Here is a 24,248-nt window from a genome sequence, read left to right as displayed (position 1 = left end):
AGAACAGAAACCTACAACCTGCTGTTTTTTTTTGCAGGTTCAGAGTTTTGCACTTGAGCTTCGAATGAGCACCAGGGCAGCCTTGGGGAAGCCTTGGGGTGGTTATCGGCACACCTATCCGAGGCCACACAGTAAATTATAGCATCACCAAAAAGCCTCTAAAATGCAAGGGAATCTGTCCTAGAGGTGTACTTGTGACCTACAAGGGTTTTGACGCCGTTACGCTACCGAAATCAGGTCGAAAACCTGCGATTTCAGCCCTGACACGTTTGGACTGCTTGGTGAGAGTTTGATCTAAGTGTTCGGATCCTCTATTTTCAATTGAATAAAGAAATGTCGAAAGGGGCGCCAATCTTTGGGGCCTATAGAGCGTCGGTCTTCGCATGCACAATGACAATCTAGTCGTTGGACGCATCTGTGCTCTCTTTTCTTCTCAGTGCTCTGTGTAAAGTAAGAAGTAATTGAATAAGTACCACCCTCTACTGTGTACTGGCCAGTTTTAGCTTGGTATAATACAAAAAGTAAACAATTGCCATCCAAGAAATTACTCTTCTCCAAGAACTTCTGTCTTCAAGATTCCATCTGGTATGGGCTCCACACCAAGCCCAGTCAAATCTCTCTCTCAAGAAGGGCTCACATCTGCTTTAAAGCTAGCATTAGAAGCTGGAAGGATGTTTTTGAAGATAACAGAGGTCTCATCAAACCTGAGCTAAGACAGCAATCTAACATCTCAGAAGGGTGTGCTGATTTTCTAGGATTGATGCCATGCAATAAGAAGATTCAAAAAATCTGTTTTTCCTATCCATAAAATTTGCAAAGACATCTACAACTTCAAGGAAATTAAGGAAAAGAAGGGTGGATGGGACCCAATCTTAGTGGCTAAGCTTAACTCCAATTGGGAGATTTGGAATTCACACCGATGGGCTAAAGATTCAAACTAAAGATTCAAATGTATTTGGACCTACCCCCTTTCTATCAAACGAAGCTGCCAATCCTTCACCAAGGCATATGGACAGGAAAAAAAGCAAGATCTTTTGGTTTTTCTAGTGGGATTTGTTGCAGATGTAAAGAGCAGGAGGAATCCCTTCAAGCTTTATTTGATGATTGCCCTCACAACTTGCACTTCAAATTGCGTGTGGTGCTTCCTGGAGGTCTCTTTGCTAGGAGAAAGTAAACACACAGATATTCCTCTTTGGACTTGTGCCTACTTATGGAATATCTGGCTAGGAGAGGATCAAAGCTTGCTTTGGTAGGACCTTCACTATAAATGCCACCCAGCTCAACCTCATTTTTGTAAATGTCATGGAAGAACTTAAATCTCATCTGAGAGATACTACTTCCTTTGATGTGAAGCTTATTCAGAAATCCTATAGGTGGCAGCAATGGAGAAGAGTTATTATATCTCTGAATGAGCCTGACAGACTCTCATTTCTTGATGCTACCTGCATGGACATCTTTAGCCTTTTTTTTTTTGCCTTGTCACAACGACCCCTATCCTCCCTTGGGGGTAACTTGTATTTTTCTACCGTGCTTTTTCCCCCCAAAAAAAAAAGTGGCTAGCTGGTCTTTCCAATTGGCATGTGGTGCTGTCCAGAGTTCTCTCACGCCCAAACCCACATGCACGCCCAACCACCCACGCACATAAACACAAAACCAGGTAAGCATCACTCATACACAATCACCCACCCGCACCATTGACACAAAAGTAATGATGTGGCATCTTATGTTAGGATGATTTACATTTTGGAACCCCGGCCAAGGGACTTCAAACGAATTGATTGCCTACTGAGCTTCTATGGTACTGCTCAAGTAGTGATTTGAAGAGAGATAGAGACTGTGACAACAAGAGTCCCATTCTCACCATTGTTTTGCTCTTTATTGGATGGATCTTGCTCAGAGAGGCCACTCTCAACACTGTGAGTTCCAATTGACTCGCCGACCTCTTATTTATTCTGCCTAATTGCTAAAGTAACTCTCTAGCAATTGCTTAGTACTTTTCCATTAAAAGCAATGTGTACATATGGTAGCTCACGTAGGAGAAAACCCATAAAAATATCAACAATGGGAATTCAGTGTAGGCTGCAAGTAAGGACGATGTTCCATTTGTTTAGCCACGTTTGCAGCGGAATCTTTCAGAGTTTTGGATAAATTGGGTCCATAGTTGAATAAATTCACGTTTCAAAACCTGCCTTCAGATCTAAACACTCCCATAGCCTCTTATGCCAAAGCAAATTGTAGAGTAGACTGTAGGTTTTGGTAAGAAAGACTTTGCATATTCAAACTCACAAACTACCTTTCTTGCAGCAAGCTTTGATTGTTGTTCACTCTTAGCTCCAGTGCATACCTGGCAAAGAATCAGAAAAGTCAACTTAAGCATTGGTGGGGCAGCCCGCCACATCCACATTAACATCAGGACAGAAACATCTGAGAAATAGTTCCCCCATAAACATTCTCATAATTACGGTTTACCTATGAAACACAAGTCACAGAACACAGTCATTCTCTTTAAAACATGATCTGCAAACTATGTTCACTCATAGAATGAAGGAACGATCAAGATAACACTTCAACTATTGAACTCTTAACTTTTTTAACAACCACCCTCCCCCCCGGTGTGGGGAGGGTGGGGGGTATACAACGCCCAAATTCACATACATACTATTTGGCATTAAGGTATAGGAGACAAGGGTTTGCATGATTTTATACTCACAAGAAAAAGCACAACATGTACCCTGCAAAATACACAAAAACTCCCTTGATAAAGTTGGTTTGAAAGCCAAAACAAGCAAAGAACCTTCCAAAACTCCACAAAAGCCCACAACATAGACACAACAAAAAAATTACATGTAAATCGATCTTCCCTCCATGGTGATAATCCTTACCATTTTTCCTGATGCAAAAATCAGAGCCGTAGTTTTTGGGTCCCTGATGCGCATGATCACAGCAGCAAAACGCTGCAATATGGGAAACAGATTAGTTCAAAAGCCAACAGACAAGCGATCAGCTACTCCCACTCTGAAGGGACAAACCTTAGGATTGTATTCTGCATTTCGTGCATGTAATGCAATGGTCTTCAATTCCAACCTGCAATCCATGTTTACTGTTGAAACGATATTCCTGCCATCCAAAAGGCTCTTAGCAAACAATAAAATCAGAGCCGTCTAACCGTTTCTGCAAGGACATGAAAGATGAAGGACTTACTGCAGAGTGGGCACGATCCCGGACGGATGCCTTGCAAGATCAACGGGTTGGGTGCCTTCGAGAGACATCGGGGCCTCCTCAGAGAGCAAGTAAATTGTTTTCGATCAATAGCTTACATCGCACATTGCGATCACCGCCCGTAGAGGCCAGAAAGTGCACACGCCCAAACAGAGAGAGAGAGAGAGAGAGAGAGAGAGAGAGAGAGAGAGGAGGCCGGGGGAGGGAGGGAGGGAGGGAGGGAGGGCGGGAGCGAGCAGGCAGCGTCTTTTACCTATATGTAAGAGAAGATGAAGAGTTTCCCCTCTCTACCGGCTAAGGGTCGAGGTTGGGGGCTGCTTATATACAGGTGAGGATGTCAATGGGTTCACACTACAACGTCCGGGCAGCACCGTTTTGGGGGAGGACTAAAGAACACGGGGTCTACCCCATCATGGGACACGTGCATCTCGAGGGCGATCGGACAGCCATCAAAAATGCGGGATCAACGCTCGGCCAGTGACTCGAATCCACAACCTGGGCCATGGCAGTGAGATGAGCTAACCACACAAGGGCGTGCATTTTGTTGCCATCAAGGCGCAAAATAAACCTTACATGGTGAACTCACGCAGGCAAAAGTAAATTATGACAGAAAATGTCAACTCGGACACGTCCGTTTAAAATTGGATGGCCGAGCTTACCTTTGCTTTTGTGCGCACACTCCCTTGCCATGGATCCCATGACGGGGTCTTCATTGAAGACCCCGTGTTACTTAGTCCTAAGGGGGGGGGGGGGGGGGGGGGGGGCGGGGGGCCTTGACATTATCATCCTAAATGAAGGCCAAGTGATTCATCTAAATAGGGCACAAATTAAAGGTCGCAATGATCATCCGGAAATTGTGTTCTGGATATTTTTTTATTAGTGTTTGATCCTACTTGAAACTCTTTTGTTGTTGAAAATATGCATGTCCATGTTGGTCTACTTTTGACTATTTGAGTTAACGTTATATTGATGTGGTTTACCTTTTGAGGACTCCCTATGCGCCGACATCGCCTTCTTTTTTATCCTCTTTCATTAGTTTTGGAATGGATACATGTTATGGACGCTTATTGTCCCTCAAAACATCTATAAATTATGCAATTGTTTTTAGCTTCTACCATGTGATGGTGTTTGTTTATTTTCCCATTTATGACATTGCAGAGATGATGCAACCTATGATGGGGTACGACTCACAAGACTATAGCTAATGGAAATTAGTCGGTTACAAGAGCAAATTTTACTTATTGTTGAGGCAAGGCCTACGAACCGTAGATTAGGATTAAACTTTTTGTTTTGGCAACACCAATAACTTTTTGGTTTGGCAACACCAAGATTTCAAACACACCTTCTTAAGATCAACAATGTTGAAACACTCAAAGCCTTGGTTAAATTTACAGGACATAGCAAAAGTGTTTATAGAATCTCTATTTATTTTTGGGTATTCAATCATGGCTTTGGAGACATTCCTGTGGATTCCAATTGGTTGCTCATTTACATCTTTTCTCAATACCTCGTATGTGCCACAACCAATTTCCTTTGGCTATGCTTTTGTTGTTTCCAACACATATTTTTTTGTAATCATGAGTTGCAAAATTTATCTTTTTGACCGCTCACTTAGACTCATATTTTCTCAATACCTTGCATGTGCCAAAATCAAAGTATCAATTCCATTTTTCCAACTATGATTTCTTTGGCTATGCTTTTGTTGTTTCTAGCTTTTGTTTTTGGTAATTATGAGTTGTAAGATCATTCTTTTGTACCTTAGTTAGACAATTTCTTCGAATTTCTTGATTTTATGCTTTTAATGCATGAATTTCTACCATGATTGCATCTTTACGACGAGGAAATGAGAACATTTGAGCGGTTTTCTCATGATGTTATGTCATGAAAATTAATTTCTAACCTTCAAAAGTGTATTTTCCATCTTAATTTAGCCATTTAAGTTTGGGAATAATAAAAGAGAACAAGTGAAATTGATTTAAGTGCTTATGGATCATTCTTCTTGGTCCTCGATCTCCGGTGGGTCTTCAATGGTTGCTTCTTGAGGTGGCTCTCCTTTGTAAGGCTGACGGGCAAGCGTTGTGTATGAGCCAATGGTTGGGCAACTTGAGTTGATAGGCCATCTCATTGATCGGCCTAAGAATTTGAAAGGCACCATAGTACCTTTTTGCTAACTTAGCATAGTGTCCCGTAGGATTCTTGCCCGTCGTGTGCCTTAATCGAGCCTTGAGAAACTTAAGCAAGACCCAATCATTTTGTTTAAAGGCTAGGGTTCTTTTGTGCTTATCAACAACAACCTTTTGCCTTTGCTGAGAGATGGATATAGCATCCTTAATCGTTTGGAAAGATTCTTGTAGGTCTCGGCTATATTCCTCTGCAGCGAAGATCTTCCCATGTACCTTGAGTAGCAGGGGACTTTTTTATCTTCCCTCCATCACCTCAAAAGGTGGCTTTCGTGGAAGTATGTACACTATTATTGTAAAGCATACTCCACTAAAGGTAAGTACTTCTCCCATTGGGACTTTTGATCTACTTCTATAACATAAGCTTTTAGTAGATCAAGAATTGTTAGTTAGCTATTTCACTTTGGCCATAAGTTTGGGGGTGATAAACCAAAGAGAAGTTTAGCCTTGAACCTAAATTCTCAAAGAGACCCTTCCAAAAATTAATGGTCATTCTAGGATCTCTATCCGACACTATGGACATTGGCAAGCCGTGGTACTTGAAGATTTGTGATATAAAAAGGGTTGCCATTTGATGGGCCTTGATAGTTCTTTTGACATGTATGAAATGTGCTTGTTTGCTAAACCTGTCCACTATCGTCCATATTCCTGTATTCCCATGGATAGACTTGGGCAATCCAAAGATAAAATCCATGGATATGCTCTCCCATGGTGAATCAGGGATTGACAAAGATTGAAGCAATCCAGGTTGCTTCTCTCTATCAAACTTCGTCTTTTGGCATACCACACATTTGGAAATATACTCTTGTATGTTTGTTTTCATGGTAGGCCAATAGAAGTATGTTTCTATTCCTTTTAGGGTAGACTGAATCCCTCTATGCCCCGCATAAGGAGGATCATGAGATTCATACAGTACTTTTTCATGTACTGAGTTAGTAACACATAGCCTGTTGCCATAGAGAAGATAACCATCTTGTAGGGTGAACGGTTCTTCCTTCTTCCCTAGTGCAAGGGCTGAAATCACATCTTTAAAATCGGGATCGATAGCGTACTCATCTATCATAGAAGATAGATCATTGTGAGTTGCTATGGATACCGCATTCACTCGCGGTCGTCTTGAGAATGCATCGGCTACTTGATTATGCTTGCCAACAATGTGAGAAATATGAAAATGAAATTGCGGAAGAAAATTTGCCCACTTTATTTGTTTGTCGGAGAGGTTGGTATGCATCATGAAGTACTTAAAGCTTTGGTGATCCGTTCACAGAATGAAAGGAGTCCCCAATAAATAGTGCTTCCATGAGTCTAGAGCATGTAGAACTGCTAAAAGTTCCTTCTCATATATACCTAGAGCTTGCTCAATAGAGTCGAGCCTCGATTTCATAGGCTATGGCTTCACATTGGACCTCAAATGGCTTTGAGAGATCCCGCGGTGTAAACACAGGTTGAGAGATAAGCTTCTCTTTAAGCTTTTCGAAAGCATTGTTCTCCTTGGTGGACCATATATACCTAATGTTTTTCTTTGTTAGGTAATGTAATGGTCTCGCGATTTGTGATAACTTTTCTGTGAAGTGTCTATAGTATGCACACAAACCTATGAAGTTTCTTAGTTTATGCAGATTCTTAGGATTAGGCCATCCTTTTATTACTTCTAATTGTGATGGATCCATTTGGATGCCATCTTGAGAGATAATGTGACCTAAATATTGAATCTCTTGGAAGAAAAATTCACTTTTCTTTTTATTAATATAAAGTTTATTCTCTCGTAAAACTTGAAATATTACCGGGAGGTGTTCCTCGTGTTCGTCTAATGAATTAGAATAGATGATTATATCATCAAAGAACACTCCGGTAAAGCTTTGGTGAGGCCTGAATAGCTTCTCCATCATACAATTAAATGTGGCATGTGCATTAGTCAAGCCACAAGGCATGACAATGAACTCGTAAAGGCCGAACGTAGTGCAAAATGTGGTCTTTACAATGTCTTGATCAACTATCCTTATTTGATGGTAGCCACTTTTTAGGTCAATACTATTGAAGTAGGTTGACCCCTGTAGCTTATCAAATAGGTCTTCTACCGTGGAACGGGAAACCTATTCTTGATAGTGATCCTATTTAGTGCTCTATAGTCGACACACGTATGATATGTGCGATCTTTCTTTTGCACTAATAAAACTGGTTAACAAAATGGAGATGAGCTAGGCCTAACCAGGCCTTTCTCAACCAACTCATGCACTTGCCGCATAATCTCCTCTTGTTGAGCTTGAGAAACTCGATAAGGAGGTTTATTAGACGGTGAACTTCCTGGAAGAAGTTCAATTGCATGGTCGTCATCCCCTCGTTTGGGAGATAGCTCACAAGGGATGTCGTCAATAAAAACATATTGGAATCCCTGGAGGAAATTGGATAACTCTAATTCCTTTTGATTGCCTGTATCTTCTTTCGCTAAAACATTAGGTTCATTTTGAGAATCGTTAACAAAAATCATATACGCAGAAATAGAGCTCTTCATTGACTTATTGAAAGCTTGCTTATGTACAATGGGTATGGTGCTACCCGACTCCTTAGCATCTATGTACATATCTTTTTCCCTGTACCTAAAGTAGATTTGTCTTTCAATGAATTTAACAGCCATGCGATCAAACCATGGTGCCCCAAGGATTACATCCTCATGCTTGAGAGGAGAGATGAAGAAATCCTCCTTGTCCACATAGCTCTGGACATGGAGCCTCAATTTACCAATTAAGAGAGTGACTGAGGCTTCTTGTCCCTTGAAAGCACCATCGGCAGGTAGGACATCTCCCATCTCATAGGCTTGGATGCCTAGCTTGGTGGCCAACTCTGTGGATATGAAATTGTGAGTAGAACCAGGGTCAAAGAGAATGAAATCATCATGTTCTCTTACCTTTCTCCAAGCATGATATAGAGGAGATCCTTTGTGATGAGCATCCTCTTTTTGAATTTTGACTATGGAAGCTTTAGGAGGCTCATTACGTGTATTCTTGTGGGGGCAAGCACGATAGGCATGCCCTTGCTCCCCGCACTTGAAACAACGGTTATCATTTCGATAACGCTCTAGCTCTTCAGGAGAGAGTTTATTTTTACCTTTATAAACTACCTTCTCCTTGGCTTTGTTGTTGTTGGAGTTGCCTTTGGGAGACTTTTGGACATTGTCCTTTCCCTTAAGCTCACTACGGTCCTTGTTTTCCACGGGCTTAAGATTTCTCTTAGCCCCTTGTTGGAAGTTGATTCTTGAAGCCACCATGGTATGGTGTATGACCGCAGATATGGTGCGAGGCCTTTGGGAGTTAACATACTATGTCATATCCTCAGATAAACCCGCATAAAATTGTTGTTTTTTCTCTCCAAAATCCATCTTTTTGTAGACATTGGCTTTGAGATGTAAATCCCAAAACTTGCCTAAATATTTGTGAATAGATTCATAGGGAGAGAGCTTCGCCATTCGGTGAGTACTTTGTCTTTGGCATCGCTAGCCAAAAATTGCTTCATGATGGAATCTCAGCTTTGCCATTCGGTGAGTACTTTGTCTTTGGCATCGCTAGCCAAAAACTGCTTCATGATGGAAGCTCTTAAAGCTTTCCATGTTCGTGGAGCTTCACCATTTGTTCGTAGGCTAGACCACCATTGCTAGCGGACTTTTGAAAATGCATAGCTACATGACGTAGCTTAGAGGACTCCGTGAAGCCCTCATCTCCAAAGGTCGCATTGAATTGTTGGATAAAGGCCAAGACTTTGTCCGTAGCACCAAAGGTGCCATTGTATGTAAGGAAAGAGACGTTCTTTCCTCCCTCTTTGAACTTTTTGAGCTTGGACGACCTTTTCCAGGCGGCATAGGATTTCCTATGGCCTCTTCTCTTGGGCGGTTCAAGAGATGCACCATCACTTTCTTCAGAAGAGGAAGAGGATGAGGAGGATGAAGAAGAGGGTGACCTCTTTCTCGCCTTTTTCTTCCCTTGTCCCTCCTCTTCTGCACCATTACTTTCTTCAGAAGAGAAAGAGGATGAAGAAGATGGAGAAGAGGGTGACCTCTTTCTCGTCTTTTTCTTCTCTTGTTTCCTTTCTTCCCTCTTTGAATTATGGTGAAGAGGAGTATGTGATGGTCTTCTTCGTTTAGGGGGTGTTGGAGAGCATTATGCTCGCCATTTTCATGGAGCCATCTTCGTCGATGTGGCAGGAGACTCGCTTCTTTCTCATTCTTTTGATGGAGCCTCTACCATTGAAACTTGGGCTCTCCTTTGAGAGGGAGACGCCTCATCAAGTAGTAAGTTTTTGAGCCCTTCGTACGGATCCTCCTCTTCTTCCCTTATCAAAGAGAGTCCTCTTTTGGAAGTCTCTCTAGGAGATTCCCTAGGTACTCTCTCTTCTTGGTGGGGAGTTTGGAGAATACCATGGGTGCGCAATTGTTGTAGTACTTCACCTTGGAGGGATGGATTTCCCAGGGGTTATTGAAGCCTAGAAACAAAATAGTTTACAAGCATAGGGGCATCATTAGTTGCTCTTTCATTAGCAAAATCAAAGCTATCAACATTCATTTCAATATCTTTTCCATTGTCAGCCATACTAGCAAATTTTAGATGTAAATTTTTACTTGTACTTTGGCACTTCAAGCCCTAGTTGCTACTCCTCTTTACCTTCAAAGATAAGCACTCAAGCATTTATACCCATGGCTCGAATATTATTAATTGCAAGGAATAGAAGAGAGGTTCCTGTCAAGCTTCTAATAGCTCAATAATGGTTAAGCCATAGGCAAGCCTCGTAGGACTCCATTATTAAGACCATAGCTCTCGATGGTATCCCCGTTAACTGCATAAAGCAGGCATGCTTCAAGGATAAAAAATCTCTAATCTGCTTACTCTTTTGCAATTAATAACACCAACCATTTGTAGCAACCTTGAGGACCTCTCTTCTTTAGCAAGAAAGAAGAAACCAATAGCTCTGATACTAATGAAACATGAAATGCATCAGTAACTTGTGTGTAGCAGAAAATGATAACATAGTGAGCATTTCATTAAGAACAAGTTCCTAATGAGCATAGAGAGAGTACTTAGTTTGAGAAAGCAACTTAGCAATTTACACCTAGCTAGTTTGGCATAGACAATACTTGAAAAGAGAGAGAAATAGAACAATTGACAATAGTTGAGGATCGGATTTACATAAAGTCGGTCCCCCCTCCAAAAAGGCTTTGTATTATAGCTTCTCCTATCAAAGGAGACTCTTGTACAATAGAATCTTTATGTTCCTTGACAAAACTCATTGGTGCAATGAAGATGGAAGCTTCATGCACCAAATTATGCTTGAAAAACACACCTAGTTAGCCAATAGGAAGTAAGAAGCATAGTTGATAGCCTTGTGACAAGTGTCTCCCTTTCCCCTTTTGTGAGAGATTTAGGTAATTAGAATAATTTATTTAAACTCTCATTGGACCTTTTAGTCTTCTGGCCAATTAGAATCAAGCAAGCCATTGGGTTGTTGAATGCTTATTGGACCCCATGGTAGACTGTCCAATAGTCTTCTAAGGAGCTTAAATTTTATCGGTTCTTTTATCAAGCATTTTTAAATTGATTAGACTGATTTTACTCTAGCCTAATTCTCATTGGTCCACCTCTATGGCCATCCAATAGGATTTGAGGGGAGATTGGGGGCATCTGGGCTAGGATCCTGCCATGTGTCCATTATTCCCTTTGTGTAAAGAGGGAACTTGGGAGTGTGTGTGTGTGTTTTCTCTCTCTTCCCCTACCATTAGGGCTAGCCCCCTCCTTCCTAGGGATGTGAGAAGACTTTTTAGTTTTCCCATAACCATCCAATTTTTCTCCAGTTTTGACCATTGGACAATTTAATTAAATTTAGAAACCTTAGCTTAATTCTCAATTGGAATGTCATTCTCGTTCATCCACCGCATCTATGCCTCCAATCGGTGATTACCATCCCAAACCACAAAGTACCTCTCGACCATGTGACTAAGCTCGAGGATTTGGCGAAGCTCCTCATCCAAATCATATGACATTGCAAGATCCTTCGCAGCGTGACCACGACGAGAAAATTGTTTGTGATCCTCCCCAAGAATTCGTTCACTAACAATAAATCTTTCCATGGTTGGTTGGTAGCTTTTGTTTGCAATGGAGAGTTGCAAATCGGCCACATGGTCATCATGCATGCGAATGGCGGGGTTTGAAAGAAGTCGACATAGAGGCAAGCGTGGAAGTTTGCCATCGTATGGTACTCTATGAGAATCCACCTAGCCCAATGAAATGTGCTTGTCGACAACGTTTTCGAACGCTTCATCTCTTACATCTTCAATAGCGGCACCTGTTTCCACACGATGACTGGGTCCGGCGCTTGATTGTAATGTTCCATCCACTCCAGTTACGATGGACACAATGCGATCTAAAGAACTCAAGGCTTGAGATTGTTCAGTATCCTGTGTGCATAGCGAATACTTCTTGTGACGTAGTAACATCAACCTCATCCATGACACCAGTATTTTTTGTTTGATTTCTTGTTCTCATGCTTGCGCTAAAGAATTAAAGAAGATAGATAAAGGATGATTTATGAGAAATTGTAGGTAAGAGTTTGAGATGTGACCAAGAGAAAACTTGACAGAGAGAAAGAAAGAGATATGTGTAATAGAAGAAAATAGAGAAGAAGAAAGTGAAAAGAGAAGATCAATGCACTTTATAAAGCATTCATATTTTTTATTAATTTTAAATTTTTAATTATATTATTTTGTCCTTGTGTGTGTGAGAGAGAGGAATGTGTGTGTGTGTGTGTGTTGGCGTGTGTGTGTGTGTGCGCATGTGGGCACATGTGGGTGCGTCTGGACGTGTGTGTGTGTGCACGTGCACGTGCACATGTGTGCATGTGTGTACACACACACACAGCCAGGCGCTGGCGTTTGTGTGTGTGTGTGTGCGCACACACACACGCTGCATGCAGGCCCGTGTCTGTGGTGTACACACACGCGCGCCTGCGTGTGTGTGCGTTTGTGTTCACACGCGCACACACACACGCTTTTTGCAATGTGTGTGTGTGTGTGGACACACACATGTGGCAGTTCCACATGGACACGCTGGCCACGTTGGACGTCACGTGTCCACGTGGACTCGCCACATGTACCGTCGTCAATCGACGGTACACGTGGCCAAGAGCACTGTCACGTAGGCAATGCGTCGGCCACGTGGCCTGTTACGTGTACTGTCGCTGGGCGACAGTACACGTGGCACTGCGCGTGGCACCTTTTTAGGCAACACGTGGTGTGCCACGTGTACTATTGACCACCGACAGTACACGTGGTAGGCCACGTGGCCGACACGCTACTTGCATAGCAGTGTGCGTGGCCACATGGCCGGCCACGTGGTCGACACGCTACCTGCATAGCAGTGTGCGTGGCCACATGGCCGGCCACGTGTACTGTCGACTCACGACAATACATGTGGCGAGTCCACGTGGACACGCGACGGTCAGCGTGTCCACGTGGTCTGCCACGCGTGTGACGGGTGTGTGTACTCTGCCTCTGGCCAACGCGTGGCCAGAGACAGAGTACACACATATGTCACACGCACCCATGGCTAGTGCGTTGGCCATGGGCGGGTACACGCCCCCGTGTGGGAGCGTATGCCCGCCCATGGCCAACGCGCTGGCCATGGGCGCTTGACGCCCATTGCCAATGCCCCGCCCTCCCCCCCCTCCGCCCCCCTTGCGTTAGTGCCCTGCCCCCGCCCATGGACAACGCTCCGGCCGGCCGGCCGGCCTCCGCCCCCCTTGCCCCCCCCTCCCCGATAGATAGCGCCCCCGCCTCCGCCTCCGCCCCAAGTGGCGTCCCTGCACACAAAACCCGCCCAGCCCTGCCCCTCCTCTCCTTACCCCACCTCCACTAACGCACACATCCCCCACCCCCCTACCTCGTCACCTGAATGGCGTGGGAGGGGGTGGGGAGTACTATCTCCTAAATGTTCTCCGACTTACAGCATCTTGCTCCTCTATCCTTAGCACACCCGATTACTCACACATCTCCTTTACACAAATATTAAAAAAATAAATTAAAATAAATAAATTCACGTGATCACACAGTCACAAACAAATATTTTGTAACAAATATTTTTTAAAAGAAATATTTGGTATTTTTTAACATTAAATTTTCAAAATAGTAAAATAATATTAATTTTAAATTTATAACGGCTATATTATTAGACGTAAGTATATAAACAATTTGTTTTAGTTTATACAATGTGATCTTGTGCTTAATTATTTGCTTAGCATATTATTATGGCTTGCTCTTTATTTTTCTTGGGTAAAGAGTTTTCTTATCCTTTTTACAATGGTAAATTTATAATATCTGAATCATTTTTTTAAGAATTAATTTCTCCAATGCAATTTACAACTTTAGATGCAGTCATCGAAGTAGGTGATATTGAAATGAATTTGCCTCTTGAGAAGATGCTCAACAATTTGGGTGATTCATCTATGTATTGGATGAGCAGCTTTCACGTAAATACAAAGTCAACGTATCCCATCAAACATAATATGCCGGCTCACCTAGCATGACTCCCATTGCCATTGTAAATAGTTCGTCAAAGATGCAATTCGGTCAAAAGGAGTTAATAGATCTATGTACCCCTCCTCGAGTTTTGCTTTCAAACAGCTTCAAAAGGAGTACAAGACAAAAACTCTTACAGGCCGAAAATAAGGGCACATTGACAAAGCTTTAATGCAAACATAACAAGTGGAACAAGTTACAGAGATTCCAAGGTCTTACAATGGGGATCTCGTTCTAGAATTTCCACCTACCATGGGAAAGTTGCACCATATGGATGCGATGGAGCATAAGTATGATCCTCATTTGTGGTCGAAGCCTACTACATCCAATATTGTTCCAGGTGTAGTGCGTCTTAGTCATTGCATAGGATCTCTCAAGTGCATGAATGAACAATGTGTCCGCTTGGTTAATTATCATATTCCCAATACAAGTTATTTCAACGGGTACATACAAAAGGCAACTGCACCCGGGCAATATTGTAAGATTAGAGATAAGAGCCTTACATGCCACTTTTGTAAGGCAATTGCTTTCTGTATTGCAACATGTGATTGTGTAGTATACTATGTCATGTCATCCGATGAGACTGCCACTAGAGTCATGATTCATCGTGGCACACATCGACACGATGTGCGCAGCGGCACATCCAAAACACTAACGGACAACACCAAGCTTATGGTGCAAAGGATTTTGACTGTTGACCCACACGCAGGAGCCAGGAAGGTTCAAATGTGTTTGGAAAAAGAAATTATAAGTACAACACTTCTTTGCAACAACACCAACGAAGGAATTTTAGGCGAGCAACAGCTATTTGCAATCGCTAAGGAGTTGGGGCCATTGGTGCAAGATAATTGGTATGAGCATTTCCTAGATTCTTATTTCAATGCAAAACTCTATGCTAAATTATTTTTTTATCTAAACACTTTTAACATTGACATGTTTCGGAGGTCAGTATCTATTTTACGTAGAGGGGTTGACAAAGAATCTTTTGGCATTGATGCACTCCTAAAATTGAAGCGAGACTGCACATATGAGTTTTTCCATGGAAGCCGGTTTCCTGGTCAAGGTATGGAGGGGGAGAAATGTTATGTCTTCAAAATGTCCACAATTGGTCCAGCATCCGGTGTGGACCTAGTGAACCGAATGAGACAAGATCGGGATGGCGATCTTCGACGTGCATGGATCCAATTTGATCACACCATACGTGTTAACGAATGGGTGACTATGGCCTGTCATGTCTATGATCCAAGGTACATGGCGCACCTTTAAGAGCTTTGTGGCTTGCCTTTTACTCTCTCTAAAACAATTTGTTTGCAGCATGCAGGACCTTTTGACTATTGCAACTTGTGAAATGAAACAGGAAGACATGGAAACGCAATGTTTGTTTTGGGAGTGCCTCAATGATGTAATGATATCGTGTGGGTGTGACAAAGCTAATTTCTTTGGCTACATGGCGGATGAAGCTCAAGCAAATTGGAATGCAATTCGAATTGTTTTCAATGGTGGTGACAAGACCAATACAATGAGCGGTCGAGAGCGTTCTTGTCTTTTCCATTGGAAGCAAAGCTTGAATCAACACACAATGAAGTATGTGGTGCAAGCTTCTCAACACACACACAAAGAAATGTGTGAGAAGTGGAGGCAAGCACCAACAAAAGAGGCAGCAGCAGCAGAGGCTCGTCTGATACGCCAATGGTGGCGTAACGGTCATTGCATAGACCGTAACATTCCATACATGGAGTCATGGCTTAGTTGGTGGGAAATCCGTATTGCACATTGGGGTGGCATTATGATATGCATAGAAAGTAGCTCTGATGGACCAAACACTCCACACACTAACCTTGCGGAGAGCAAGCATGGCAGCTGGCTAGCAGGGGAGGGTTTCCGTAAACGCATTTTATTATATGATGCATGTACAACCGACCTTGCGAATTCCATCTTACAGAGCACAAAGGCCATTTCATACAGCCATGGAAAACACATTGGGAAGGGTCCATCAATACAAAAGATTATGGAACGCCATGAAAAACGTCCTAGCCAAGTGATAAGAGCAGTGAATGCGGCTACTGAGGGCACTCCAATAAACAACCAACTCCATTAACAGAAGATAAGGAGACATCAAGGCAAAAAGGCAAGCCAAATGAGGTTATCAGCGTGGAAGATGATGCATCACATAGGCCTGAGTACAACTCGATCACCAAAGATCGCAAGAAGTGTGGAAGACCACGTAAGATCAACTTTGCAGAAGAAGGGATATCACAAACCCCAAAACGAAGTATAGCTTCTGGTGGGTAGTATGTAGTTGAGTGCAAGGTCAATGAAGCAATGTGGGCCATACGCCAAACTCCACAAGGTGGTAGGGTCACATGTAGAGGCACGCCAAGAGGAGGACGCATGTGTGGATGCAATATAGCAGGTTCTAGCCTTGGTATACCAGTCCCCTTGTTTGAAGGATATCGAAAACATCCAAATGGTGTGGTGCGTCAATGGTTTTGGTTTTGTCCATATCATGTCTTGCATTTCCATATAGTAGACCAAACATTGAGCCGCAGCCTCAACATCCACCACACACTTGGCCCGTGCATGTGGGCACCAACCTATCGAAGGATGAGGTGCAAATATTACATGAAGGGGGGTATCAAGTGGAGCTAAGCAAAGAAGGAGTATCTAATGTAATGCCAGTTGCTCAAGAACAAAATATGACAAACTCTCCTTTCAAGTCAAAAGATACATCCACTCTTGAAGGCAGTTCAAGAGCCACATTACTAGATGGTCTGCGTGTACAGTATCGGACTTCCATTTCCGAGGATGCTGCTCACAAGATCAGTTTAGCACTAGCCCTGAGAGCGAAGGTCGTAGAAGAGATATGTGCAACAGATAGTGTTAATGAGGTCTTCAAAGTAGACACGAAAAGTGAAGATGGTCATGTCGGGATGTACAAAGTTTGTATTAGCAACCAGCCATCATGCACATGTCCAGATTTCATGGAACGGGTGTCAAAGCAAAAACCATATCTTGCATGTAAACATTTGTATTTTATTTATCTGTGTGTGCTAGGGCTAAGCCAAAATGAGAACATGTTTATCCATCAACCAATCCTGGCAGATGTTGATATCTTCAGGGCACTGAAGCCGGACTTATCCTGGCATGGATGCATAACATTTGTCAATTCTCACTTTTTTTTAGTATGCTTTACCTAGACAACCCTACTAATTTCTAATTTTATCTTATGATGGCCACATTTGGATACATTCATTTGCAGCTATTTTTCATATTTGAGTACTGGTTGTTTATGTGTCAAATCGTGTAAAAAGTAATATAATATTACCACAGTGGCTATAAATTGCCATAGCTTGAGTTATTTTTGTGAAAGCGTCCACTAGCTTCCTAGCACACCTCTCTTTCTTTTCACGATGTCCGACGATCTTGAGAGTAAAATCAAGTCTGCGTGGGATGCCAAGGAAGCCATTCCCAACAGAGAGGCATTGTATGGAGTCGACTGGTTTAGGGAGGCTCTAAAGGCAACCATCAATGTGTATCGCCTCTATCGATGCCGCAAGGAACTCAATATGCGGAGCTTAATCAATTTGAACGAGACGGAACAATTTGCTTTCTGGAAGAAGATTGGGCTCATCACAGAGGAGGATGAGGAGGAAATGACGTAGCAGCTAGGGAACGTGGTGAATCTTAATTTGCCACTCGAAGGGAGCACATCAAACACTTCTTGCCTATGTAATGCAAGTTTAATAAAATGTAACTCTTTTATTATTAATGGGTGTTCTTGTTTTAAGTGCCCTTGTCTCTATTGTTTTTGTAACAATTTGTTTAGCTTCCATATCTTTGACTATGTCTCAACTCTCTCTCTCTCTCTCTCTCTCTCTCTCTCTCTCTCTCTCTCAGAGATAGAGATATGAAAAAGACGAAAGAGTCGACAAGGAGGAAGAGAGAACCTTTTTAGGAATTTGCTCACCTGATTCCTAAAAAGCGCTCACCAAAAACTGCTCGCCTGGCTAGCATTCTCTCTCTCTCTTTTCTTCTCAAGTGCTCCATTGAGGCTAAGCAAGTACTCTCTCTCTCTCTCCCTTTCCATGGGAGTTCCAGAGGTGGATTCTTTGCTCGAAGACTCGACTGTGTGGATACAAATCCAAGCAAGTGAAATATCTTCTTCTTCTCCTACTCTATTATACTAAGTTATGCTAAGAGTTTGCTCATGGAGTAAGCATATACAAAGTACTATTTCTCTTCCTTGAAAAATTATTCTTTCACCCTCATCTATCTCTTACCCCACAATTCTTTCTGCTCGTTGGGTGTTTAGGGCTTGGGAAGGAGGGTTACACCATGGAATCTTGAAGAACACCATCTTCTTGGTTTTAGGCAAGCTCCACAAGAGCACCAGTTGTGTTGTAATCAAATCTCTCTTTGAAAGAGATTTATAATACAAAGACCTTTTGGAGGGGGGATTTGCTCCAAGCAAATCCGATCCTCATCAAGTTTTCAACCTTAATTGTGGTATTTTCTTTGAACTATGTGCATGGTTTTAATGTTCTAATGTGTAAATGTGCAATGAAATCAGCATGGCACAACCTCTAGTCTCCTCTAAATAATTCTCTTAATTAAGGGAAATTTCCCTCCTTTCATAAGTTAAATTATGTTGAATCTAAAGTAGTACTAGATTCTCCAACATTGATATCAGAGCTAAGGTTTCTCTTTTTTTGCCTAAGAAGAGAGGTTCTTAAGTAATCTATGAAAGGCACGATTTGTTCATTGCAATAGGGTAATTGGGACTAGGATTTATTATATCGGTTGGCATGCCTGTTTACAGGGTACAAGGGACAATGTCGGTAACTACAATCTTAATAATGGAGTCTTTAGGGACTTGCTTATGGCTTAACCATTATTGAGATATCAGCAAGCTTGATAGGAACGTATGCTAGCTTAGCACTGTTGAACCAACTCCACTACTCTTTGCAATTAGCAATATCCTAAACCGCAAGTGTTGTTACTCTGGTGCTTATTTTTTAGGGCTAAGAGGAGTAGCAACCAAAGTATTGGAAGCATCAAGAAAAGAGCTAGCATACACATACAAGGAAATTCAATCATGGCACGACGTAATCAAGATAATGTAATTAATATTGACAACTTAGATCTAGCTCATGGTGTAACATTTGATGATGGTCGCAGAGTTGTCAACTATCTTGTTGGCAAGCTACATGAAGCAATGGGAAACCCTACTTTGCAAGTGCAGGTTCAAAGTCAAATTCAAGCCCTTCAAGTTTCCCCGAGTACCCAAGAAGAGAGAGTTTCTGAGAGGCCTCCTAATGAGACCTCCAAAAGACAAATCTCTTTGGATAACGAAGAGGAGATACCAAAAGGAGCTCCAAGGCAAATTGTTTGAGAAGAATAAGTGTGTCATGTACTTACAAGGAAGAGTATGAAAGTGACACCCCTTTTATCTCTGAAAGTGATGTTGCCCCAAGAAGACGGCAAGCACGCCAGTCACTTAGCTGTCCCAAAAAGAAGAGTAAGCCATCAAGCACTCCCTCCCATGCAAATCCGAAGAAGGGAAAAATGAATTCAAGTAGGAGGCATCAAAGAAAGTGATCACCAACATTGCCATCTTCTTCCTCTTTGTCGTCACCATCTTCTGATCTGGAGAGCAGTGACTCGCCACCCAAGAATGACTGGTCTCAACTTAGAGGAGGGCACAGGCTGATGGGCAGCAGGTAGGATTGGCACAGGAGTAGCCATGGAAAACTCGAGCTATTTCCACTCAATGCTTTCTCTAAAAAATCGCTATTGTTTCCACCACCATATCGATAAAAGTTTTATCGTGCTAAAAATACACACACACACACACACAGAGTTTTATCGTGCTAAAAATACACACACACACACACAGAGTTTTATCGTGCTAAAAATATACACACACACACACACACACACACACACATAGAGAGAGAGAGAGAGAGAGAGAGAGAGAGAGAGAGAGAGAGAGAGAGAGAGAGAGAGAGAGACTCTATGTAGCATCTACCACATCTCGTGCTGCCCTCCCATGCTGCCTGTCAGACCCCAAATTGCACACGTTGTTTTCCTTCCTCTCTCATGGCTAGCTCATGAACAATGTCTCCTTATTTTTCCTTTTCCCTTGGACATGTCATTTGCACCCTTTTCCTTCCTCAATGACCGTCTAGGCATTTCTATAGATTCCTATAAATAATGCACATCCATAAAAGTTTGGCACACTTGCTCTTTTTGTAGTAGATTCAAAAGTGATTATAGTTTTCTTCTTACTTTCCCTCTCTCTTTTTGTACCAAATGCAAAAGTGAATAGTCTTTTCTCGTGAGTGGGGGCCCTAATAGACATTGTTGCACTGGAGCATGGAGGTGCCTCACGCTTCGTCTTTCGTGGTGTTAACAAGAGACGTGTGGCGTGCATCCTCGCATCAAGGATTTGCTCCAGGTTTGGAGGATTTGGTTGGCAATGATATTGCCGACTCCCTCCCTATCAAACCTCCTCCATTTTTGGAAAGATAGGCCTACTTCTTATTCCTTTAGGGGAGAAATCTCACCCAGTCTAAGTCATGTTGGTTCCTCGAGGGTGGCTCAACCAATGTTTGGTGCCCTCTGGGATTTTCTTGGGGTGGCTTCCCTATTATGTATATGATGGTTGGGGTATGTTCGTTGTTCTGTGGATGGGTCACAGTTGTCTGATCTATGGATCTTGATGGTATATGTGGCTCGTGTTGAGCATGGATGTTGATGCAAGTTTTTTTCATTTTATTATGGGTTTTGCAAAAAAGAAAGAGCAAGGGCATGCAAGAGAAGAGATAGCATGTGGCATGCGTGTGCCTTACAACTCTTGGAGTCAAAGACTCACGAGTCACGTGTCTTGAATAAGGACATGAATACAAGAATTGACACACATAAATCATTACTCTATTAGGCTTTGAAGGCGGTTTGACATATTCTATGGAGAGAGAGAGAGAGAGAGAGAGAGAGAGAGAGAGAGAGAGAGAGAGAATATAGAAGAAAACTATAGACATGGTCCCTAGGTGGCATGCCCCCCTCTACTTCATCCTTCATGTTGAGGATGGGACCCTAGTAATGTTGAGTAGAGAAGTTGCCAACTGCTACATATTGGACAACATGGGCTCATGTCATATAAATATTCGCTTGAATTTTGGATCGCTTGGAAAATGTCGCTCGGTGTATGGTAAGATCCATTGTTGATCATGGTTTTAATAAACCCAAATTTCAAGGATTTATCGCAGATGAGGCAAATGCAAACTGGATTGCAGTTTGTACTGTCTACTTAAGTGGAGCAAAAAAAAAGATGCCTGAGAAAGAGAGATCATGTGTTTTCCAATGGGAACAAAGCACGATTAAACACACCACTAAGTGTATTCGTTCCTCAGTCAAAGAAGAGAATAAAATACTATGTCAATAATGGATGCACCATCTGAACATGCAGATCAAGTGTGCAAGGACGAACTCAAACAGTTTTGGAGAAAGGGACATGCAATTTTGGATGAGATTCTAGCATTGGAAACTTGGTTGTTATGGTGGGATGTTAGAGTGCCATACTATGGAGATAGATTTTTTGCTCAAGATGAATCAGGTGCTTTTGTCCCAAGAAAAAATCTTTCCAAGTCCAAACATGCAAGTATGATACTTCCGCCTCTCCAAGTCTTTGGCCAGAGAAGAAGATGCCTCGAACAGTCTGGACAATGAAATGCATAGAGCATGGCAGAAAAATGATGTGTTTTGGTGTTCTTCCTAGAGAGAAAGTACATTGTGGTAGGTTCATAAACAACGATTCAAATAATGTGCAAAATGGCGCTCCTGCACCTTGCTTTTAGGGAAGAAGAAAATATCATGTTGTGGGTGCAAAACCAGGAGGAATTGTATCCTGAAGATGACTACCACAAATCAAAGTTTGTTATTGTCACTACCCCAGTTTACAGTGTACCGCATAACAAGCAAAATGCTTCCGCCTCTCCAAGTCTTTGGCCATAGAAGAAGGTTCCTCGAACAGTCCGGACAATGAGACACATAGAGCATGGTAGAAAAATGACGTGTTTGGTGTTCTTCCTAGAGAGAAAGTACATTGTGGTAGGTTTATAAACAACGATTTAGATAATGTACAAAATGGTGTTCCTACACCTTGCTTTTGGGGAATAAGAAAATATCATGATGTGGGTGCAAAACCAGGAGGAATTGTGGAAGAGCTCGTATGATTTTGCAATGATAGTAATACTCATGCGTGGAATATTGATGATTTGAGAGATGATTATTGGACCTCTTGGGCCAGCCCTAGGGATGTGGGTTGTGGAAGAGGGAACCTGTCTTCTTTCATGGGAGGTTGAGATGTTGCAATTTGTGCTACAAGGCGATAATGTGACAACACATCCAAACAATCAACCTAGTGGGCAATGTGAAACATAGCCTAGTTCTTTCCGAGCTAGATTCAAGTATTAATCAAGTATATATTATGTTACTTGATCAAGTACGAATTTATATTTTAGGAGTGATCACCTTCATGCACTGGAGTTTTCACTCCTCTATGGATTGACCATTTTGCTTGATTGCCTGCACTTGACATTATGGGATGGATTAATTATCAAAAAAGAAATTTGTGTTACAATTCTCTTTCCTTTTGTTTTGGAAAAATGACACCCTCCGTTTTTATTGCTCGGTGTATGGATTTCCTCATAGCTTTCCAGGTCTTTGGAGCTTCACCTTGAGCACATAGGCTTGCTCACCATTTCCAAGCTTTGAAGATTTCGAGAAATCTTCATCTCCAAATGCCACGTCAAATTTTTTGGATAAAAGCCAACACTTTATCAGTTGCTCCAAAGATTCCATCATAGGTAAGGAAAGTGATGTTGGTTGCTCCTCCCTGTGGCAAGATACACATTCTTACCAAACCTAAAGACGTCCTCATGGTTGTCAAGTCTTTGCTTTCTATTGCAAGCTGAAATTGATCATACCCTGAGTAGAGGTCCCCCATTGAGTAGATTGCCCTCCCTGCAAACGCTTCTGCAAACTCATCCACAATCGGTCCTGTACCTATATTTCTAATTGTCACCTTGTTAACTGGTTGCTTGCATATCTTGGATGAAGTGTAGAGCACCATTCTTCGGAACTGTAAACCATCTGTTTGAGTATGGAGCACAAGAAGATTCCAAAATCCCCATTTTGATATTTTCATTCAATAGCTCTACTAACTTGGGCAAATGAGCCTTTGGAACCGGAATAGGCCACAGATTCGAAGGCACATGAGGTATTGTAAAAATTACCATAGGAGCTACAATAGAAGGATCAACACAACCTATCTCATGTGGATCAAGTGAAAAATCCTTATCATGCTTTGAAAGCATTTCTTTAAAGCACTTTGTCTCCTCCTGTGTTGGAAACTCCTTGCAACCATTCTGCAACTCTTGAAAAGACTCCTTTGTGAAGGTGTGCCCAATCTTTTTAGAATTCCTCAAACTTGGTTGCAAAGAAGCATGCTCAATCTTTTCCCTGTTGTTGGGTGGTAAGGGTGAAGCTACTGGTTTCACCTTCTTTGCTACACTCTTGTATTTAGTTTCAACATGGACTTCTAGGCAATTGTTTGCTTAAAACATTGGTTTTCTTCAAAGGCTTCAATGACTTGATACATTTCGATAGAGCATACTTCCACAACTTCATTTTCAAGATGCAAACTAGACTCCATTATAGCATCAAGCTCACCCATAGTATCTACAAAAGAAACTTGCTCACACAAACCCAAAACATTTTCAGTAGGCTCTAGCAACCCACTCTCTTTCATGCCTATTTGTACATTATGTACATATTTCCTCTTACATCTCTTCAAATCTTCAAGTTTTGCAAAACATATGGATCCATTCCTTGTTACCAAGGAGCTCGTTGAGAAAGTTTAACTTATTTTTGGATGAGGCAAGACCCTTTTTCTTTTTGTACCACTTCAATCCCGCTTTACAATGGTACTTGGCCAAAACCCATCATTTCCCTATGGTCATGAAACTCTTTGCTCACCTTTGGTAGAGGATGATCTCTGAGGTTGTCACGATTTCTTTCATGGTTTACACAAACTGTGAGAAATTGAACAACACGTTTACCATCTTTGCTTCGTATCCTCGCATAAGCTGACCATCATCCATTACCTTTGTTTCCATTTGAACTCCCACAATGTATGGTTGTCCAAGGATAAGATGATATGAAGATGTGTCCTGTATAAAGAAGTTTTGCTCAACCTTTACATCACCTATTGTCACCTTTACACTTGGACATGC

General features: G+C 42.1%; 1 protein-coding gene across 3 annotated transcripts in view; it reads right to left on the bottom strand.

Annotated features, from left to right (window-relative positions):
* The window catches only part of LOC147418792 (TATA-box-binding protein), a 52,042-nt gene extending 48,596 nt beyond the window's left edge, over positions 1-3,446 (bottom strand). Inside the window, exons 1-4 of one of the 3 annotated variants that reach the window (XM_086506247.1) lie at positions 3,202-3,446; positions 3,030-3,117; positions 2,883-2,954; positions 2,294-2,344 (exon numbers count right to left, since the gene is read on the bottom strand). In XM_086506247.1, coding sequence (XP_086362373.1) covers positions 2,294-2,344; positions 2,883-2,954; positions 3,030-3,117; positions 3,202-3,269 — 279 coding nt within the window. In that variant the 5' untranslated portion in view covers positions 3,270-3,446. The remainder of the gene's footprint in view (positions 1-2,293; positions 2,345-2,882; positions 2,955-3,029; positions 3,118-3,201) is intronic. The other 2 variants (XM_086506248.1, XM_086506249.1) reach the window with 2 other exon arrangements.
* Positions 3,447-24,248: the final 20,802 nt, after the last annotated feature.

This window comes from Adiantum capillus-veneris, chromosome 29 (assembly GCF_014529385.1).
Source record: "Adiantum capillus-veneris isolate H3 chromosome 29, ASM1452938v2, whole genome shotgun sequence".
Classification (NCBI taxonomy): domain Eukaryota; kingdom Viridiplantae; phylum Streptophyta; class Polypodiopsida; order Polypodiales; family Pteridaceae; genus Adiantum; species Adiantum capillus-veneris.
Note: the sequence above shows the minus strand (reverse complement) of the source record. Positions and strands in the feature narration are given on the sequence as shown.